General features: G+C 37.8%; 1 protein-coding gene across 1 annotated transcript in view; it reads left to right on the top strand.

Annotated features, from left to right (window-relative positions):
* Positions 1 to 6304, top strand: part of Rsbn1l (round spermatid basic protein 1 like) — a 69846-nt gene that overhangs the window by 26457 nt on the left and 37085 nt on the right. Inside the window, exon 2 of the mRNA XM_031380291.1 lies at positions 5921 to 6037. Coding sequence (XP_031236151.1) covers positions 5921 to 6037 — 117 coding nt within the window. The remainder of the gene's footprint in view (positions 1 to 5920; positions 6038 to 6304) is intronic.

Below are 6304 nucleotides of genomic sequence, written 5' to 3'. Positions count from 1 at the left end.
GTATTTCTTAAGGAATGAAGGTGTGGAGTTTGGCCCAGCCTGGCTAGGCATATCTGGAGATTCACTTCGTTAATGATAATCATCATGTAAGTTGCAGGAAGTATAGGAAAGATACTTGAAGTAGACTTTAGAGGGAAGTGCAGGTTTGGATGACAGGAGTGTGAGAATTAGGTTGGTATATTACAATACCGCTGAGATACGAGAAAATGTGATGGAGAGGCCAGTGCTTAGCAGAGGTCTTCTGAAGAAGGGGTGACTTGCTGGGGTCAGTAACTTTTCTTAGCTATGTGCCAGGGAGAGGCTGTGCGAAATCCTCTCTGTGCCAGTCCTTGCTCCTAGAGTTCTTTTCTTTTCTCAGTATCCTTCGTCTCCTTTATCTTCTACTTCTTTAGTAATCTTTTCATTTTGCACATCCATTGTCCATTCTGCTTCTTCACTTTCTTTTTCTTCTGTTTCCGGTTTGCTCTCTGATCTATTTCCAGCAATGTATATTTTTGGCTGGATGTGGGAGGGACAGGGAGATTTCTGTGTGATTGCTCAGATCAGTTGATTTCATAAACTTCATTATGATGGTCTTGACTTAAGGTTTATATCCAGGATACTTAAAACTGTTATGAAGCCTATTTGGATTTTTGCTTCAAAAATGTATAGTAGCAAAAAAAAATGTACAGTAGCTGAAAGCTTTAGAATGGAGTTTTCAGTATTTCATAAGAACTTCCAGTTTGAAATTTTATGATGCTTAAATAAATTCTAATGAGCCTTTTAGTTTTTTCTTTCAGATCTATACATTTTACTTCATGTGTATAAATATTTTCCCTGAATGTACATATGTATTCCATGTGCATGCTTGTGGGATCCTCTGGAACTGGAGTAAAAGATTGTTGTGAGCTACCATGTGGGTACTGGGAATTTGAGCTTTGGTCCTTTGAAAAAGCAGTAAGTTCTCTTATTGTTGAGCCGTTTCTCCAGCAACTAGTGAACCTGTTAAAAGATCTTCCTTTTTACTAATTTTGTGGGTCATGGGATAGAGTAATCTTGAAGCTGTGCTCCTCCTGCCTCTACCTCGTCATTGCCGGGCTTATATATGTGAGCCACCATATGTGGTTTACCTATGCTGGGGTTTGATGCAGGGTTTTGTGCATTTTGGGGAAGTGCTTTATCAGTTGAGCTATATCCCCAATCCCTAACTCAGCTTATTTCTATCATTTCCCATATCTTAGTAAAATAACCAATGCTTGTAATGTGTGTAATGCGTATAATGCGTTTGCAGATGTGACTTACCCAGATCAGAGATGCCCTTCTATAGGGCTGGCTGTGTTGGTCCTGTGTACTGTTCTTGGGAGTCCTGTTTTGTTGTCATCCTATTTGTACTTAACATAGACTGGCTGTCTTCTAAGCCATGTGTGCATGTCCTCTATTTTTATTTAGTTTATTATTTTATTTTCCATTTTGTTTTTGTTTTTATTTCTGTTTTGAAGCAGAATTTCTCCTGTAACCCTAGCTGTCCTGGGACTCACTTTGTAGACCAGGTTGGTCTTGAACTCTCAGAGATCCGTCTGCCTGCCTCCCAAGTGCTGGGATTAGAGGTATGAGCCACCACCACTTGCCCTGCCATACTTTACATTTTGTTTACTGCTCTATTTTCTTGAGCCGAGTTCATTGTTCGAATTCTTTTTTTTTTCTTTTTCCGAGACAGGGTTTCTCTGTGTAGCCCTGACTGTCCTGGAACTCACTCTGTAGACCAGGCTGGCCTCGAACTCAGAAATCCGCCTGCCTCTGCCTCCCTAGTGCTGAGATTAAAGGTGTGTACCACCACCACCCGGCTTTTGTTCCAGTTCTTGAGTGACTAAATGATCATACCACTGTTTAGCAAAGGACAACTTGGAAATCAATGCTTTAAAAAAATATACATGATATAACATGTATACATATTATATGTTACATATCACATATAACATACAATATTATATGTATATATGTATAATTATATTACATATTATGTATAAGTATGTAGTATGTATTTACATATATATAAAGTTCCCTTGTTTTAAAATCTGATTATGTGGATAGATACTTGTGTGTGTGTATACACATATGTGTTCACGTATATATATGATAGCTGTTCTCTGTTTTCTTTCTTTTTTTTTTTTTTTTTTTTTTTTTTTTTTTTTTTTTGTGGTTTTTCGAGATAGGTTTTCTCTGTATCTCTGGCTGTCCTGGAACTCACTCTGTATACCAGGCTGGCCTTGAACTCCGAAATTCACCTGCCTCTGCCTCCTGTGTGCTGGGACTAAAGGCATGTGCCACCACTGCCCAGCTCCTCTCTATTTTCATGTACTATTTAAGGAAGATTTTATCTAATTTCTATCTCTAGTCTAGACATTTTTTGTTGTTTTGTGTGCGTGCATGGGGAGGCCAGATGTCATTCTGGGTGCCATCCCTTGGGAGCTACCACATTTTATTCTTTTTGTTAGTGTGAGCTCATGCATTCACGTGCTATAGTTCGGGTGTGGAAGTAAGGGACAGCCTTGGTGGAGTTGGTTCTCACTTTACACCTTCGTGTGAGTTCCATGTGGTCAGGTGCTTTACAGGTAAGACATCTTGGTGGCCCTCATTTTTTATGTTTGTGGGACAGATTTTCTCTAAAATGCCTGGCAATCAAGCTCCAGGCTTTTCTAGAATGCTGTGTTGTTGAAGTTATGTAGTATGTAGTATTTTACACTGTTTTCTTTCAGTTAGTAATAGTCATATAAGTTTTCCTATGTCTTTGCATGGCTTGATAGCTCCCATCTCCTTTTAGTGCTAAAGAATATCCCATTGTTTGGATGTGCCAGAGTTTACATTTATCCACTGAAGAATATCTTGGTTGCTTCCTTCTGTTTTTGGATAATTATGAATGAACCTGGTATAACTATTTATGTATGTGTTGTTGTGTGAAACTAAGTTTTTAGCTCTTTTGGATAAAAACTAAGCAGTGAAATATATTGAGTCTTGTGTAGTATAGTAAGAAAACAGCCTTTCTGGGTAGTGTTTTGCGTTCCCACTAGCAACGAATGAGAATTCCTGTTCCATGTGCTTACTAGTATTTAACGATGCTGACAATGTTCTGGGTTTTGGCCAATTTTACAATGATGTGGTGACATGTTGTGTTTTGTAGTCTTGGTGAGATGGTGTGACACACACCTTTGCGTGCATGCTTATTTGTCTTCTGCACAGTTTTTATGGGGAATTCTTTGACCCATTTTAAAATCTGGCATTTTTGTTGAATTGTAAGAAGAGTTTACATTGAGTAATAGTAGTTACTCATGTATGTTTCCCTGCTGTGGTTTGCCTTTCTGTGCTCTTGATGGTGCCCGTTACAGAATGTTAATGAATCTAGCCTGTCAGTTCTTTTCCTTGGCACACTGAACCTTAGGCAGTGTCTCCCCTGGCCCTACACGTGCTGTGCGTGTACACACACCATGCAGGTCTTCCAGGCTGAGGCTCAGGAGTTCCTCCTTTGCTTTGAATGAGACTATCCAGGTGCAGTGCTGTTTGCTGAAAGATTCTTTTCTCTCCATTGTCAAACACTGAGCTGCCTGGAAGGTGGGCTTGTTTCTGAGTACCCGATTTTATTCTTCTGATTTGTTGTTGTCTTGATATCTTTCAACACTTTCTAAATAAAATTGTACTTGTGGAAAGTGTGACTTTTCAAACTGTGTGTTGTTCTATAGTAGAATAATTTTTATTGTCTGTCATTCTAAGAGTTATGATGAGAGACAAGTGAGAAAGTTTATTCTAAGCTTTAGGTTAGACTGTGAAGGATAAAACTGTACTTTTTTTGAGTCATGTTCTCACTATGTAGCTCTGGCTGTCCTGGAACTTTCAGTGTAGACCAGGCTGGCCTCAAACTCACAGAGATCTGCCAGCATTTGCCTTTCATGTGCTGGGAGTAAAGATATGGGCCACTACATACAACTGGCTAAAATCTTGGTCATCAAAATAAATGAATCAAAACTGGTAAAGAACCAGTCTTTTCAGGAACAGTGTGTTAAAGAAACCAACAGTGCCAAGTCCTGTTTCATTATAAGCCTTTCTTGTGAAGAGATGGGGAAAATGACAACATGGAAAATTTACAGCTGAGACTAGGGATCCGAAAGCTTGTGAGTTATCAAGCTTGCAGTGCCTAACCTTGAACTTCTGTCTTTTGAGCATGTAACAACCTCATGTTATCACAGCTTTTCATGTTACAGAATTACATGGAATTTAAAGGAGGCAGTTAAGATTGGGTTTTCAGATTTCAGTGCTGGTGAGACAGCCAAACAGGCTAAGGCACTTGTTGCATAAGCTTGATGGCCTGAGTTTAATCTCTGGAATCCCTGTAAAAGTTCAAGGAACGAACTGACTCTGTAAAGTTGTCTTCTGACCTCCACATGCATGCTGTGGCATGTACCGCACTCCCAATCTCTTTCACTCCCCCTCCCCAGCCCCCAACACACACAGAGACAGAGAAGACAGAGAGAGGTGTAAATGTAAAATATTTCAGTAATTTCAAAACACCATGTTGAAATGATGTTTTAGATATATTGGGTTAAATAAAATGTGTAACTGAAAGTAATTTTTACCCATTGTTATTCTTTTAATATGGCAGCTGAAAAATGCAAATTTGCAGATGACATCATGTTTCTGTTGGTAAGTTTGAGTTGAGACTGTCATCTAGTTATCATATAACTATAGACTGGATTAGGGTGATGCTTACTAAAAGTAAGAAGTTTTTAAGAGATTCTACAGTATCCATATACATTGCAAACACTCTGTTTTACAAGGTTATGTGCTTCCGTTATAGCTTTGTAACAACAACAAGAAGAATAAGCTTTTGAAGGCAAGGGCAGTATTCCTTTGTTTTTATTTTGCATCTATTTACCCTTGGCTAGAGTCATAGGACATTGAGTGAACAAACAAGAACAGTAAGGTAGTATGCATTTCATAAAGCCGTTTAGATTTTAGGATGTAAATCAATGACTTTGTTTGCTTGCTTGCTTGTTTTTGATTTTCAACACAGGGGTTCTCTGTATAACCCTGGCCTGGCCATCTTGGAACTTATAGACCAGGCTGGCCTCAAACACAGATTCACCTGCCTCTGCCTCCTGAGTGCTGGAATTAAAGGCCTGTGTCATCACTGATTGGCTCCATCAATGAGTTCTTATGATCCATAATTTATTATCACAGTAACAGTAGCTAGCCATGTTAGTCATGTTCTTCTTAAAAGGTAGAAGGATAAGGGATAAGTAGAAGGATAAGGATAAGTCTAGTCTTGTGTAGTCATTATATCTTCATTTAATTCCGATGATAGAATAGTTTCGTGAGGATGGCATCCAGCACCATCTCTCAGATTTGGAAGTTTGTTAACAATAATAATGCACTTAATTTTAGAGCTATAACTTTTCAGAGCTATACTTCCAGTTTAGCCAGTTATTTTATGTGATTTGAAATTAATTCTATATTTTGGTTGGCATAAAATGAATGAAAAAAAAATCATTGAAATTAAATGTGCATGATAAATTTTGATATATATTATATGTTCAATGAAAGAAGAAATGTAGATATTTTGAGGTATAACCAAGAAAGAAAAAAAGGCATTTTTTTCTTCAGTCATGGTTTTTGGATGTATTGTGTTTGTTTTGATTTTGTTTTGTTTTGGTTTGGATTTTGGAGACCAGGTGCCATCACATTGCCCTTGGATGCCCTGGAACTCTCTTTATAGACTAGGCTGGCCTCCAGCTCACCGAGGTCTGCCTGCCTCGGCTTTCCTTTCTGCTGGAGTTAAAGGCCTGCACCACCAAACTCAACTCACTTATGTATTTTATACCTCTAGAAATTGAATTAAAGTTCATGGAGAAAGAAAGATTATAACATTTTAAAAATATTTTTTGTCTTTCAGATAAAATCAAAGACAAAATTAAAGAGAAAGACAAAGAAAAAGAGAGAGAGAGAAAGAAGCATAAAGTAATGAGTGAGATCAAGAAAGAAAATGGAGATGTAAAGATTTTACTGAAAGGTAAGTTATATTCAGCAAACGTTTTCTACATTGTATACTAGTCAGTGTATTTATAAGCCAAGCTGTTAAAATAAGAAATGTTATTTGATTCCGATTTTTGCTAAGAATAAGAATACTGTAAAAGCGAAGAGTAAATCCAGTGTTAGGGAATTGTAATCTGCATGCTAACATGCTTCGGTGTGTGTACTTAGGGAATTATAAAGGCTTTCATGGTTAAGCTTCAAAAACAAATTATTTTACAAACAAGTTGTATAATTTGGTGTGTTA

This window comes from Mastomys coucha, unplaced genomic scaffold, assembly GCF_008632895.1.
Source record: "Mastomys coucha isolate ucsf_1 unplaced genomic scaffold, UCSF_Mcou_1 pScaffold19, whole genome shotgun sequence".
In the NCBI taxonomy this organism is placed as follows: Eukaryota; Metazoa; Chordata; class Mammalia; order Rodentia; family Muridae; genus Mastomys; species Mastomys coucha.
This window is presented reverse-complemented; position numbering and strand designations above follow the sequence as displayed.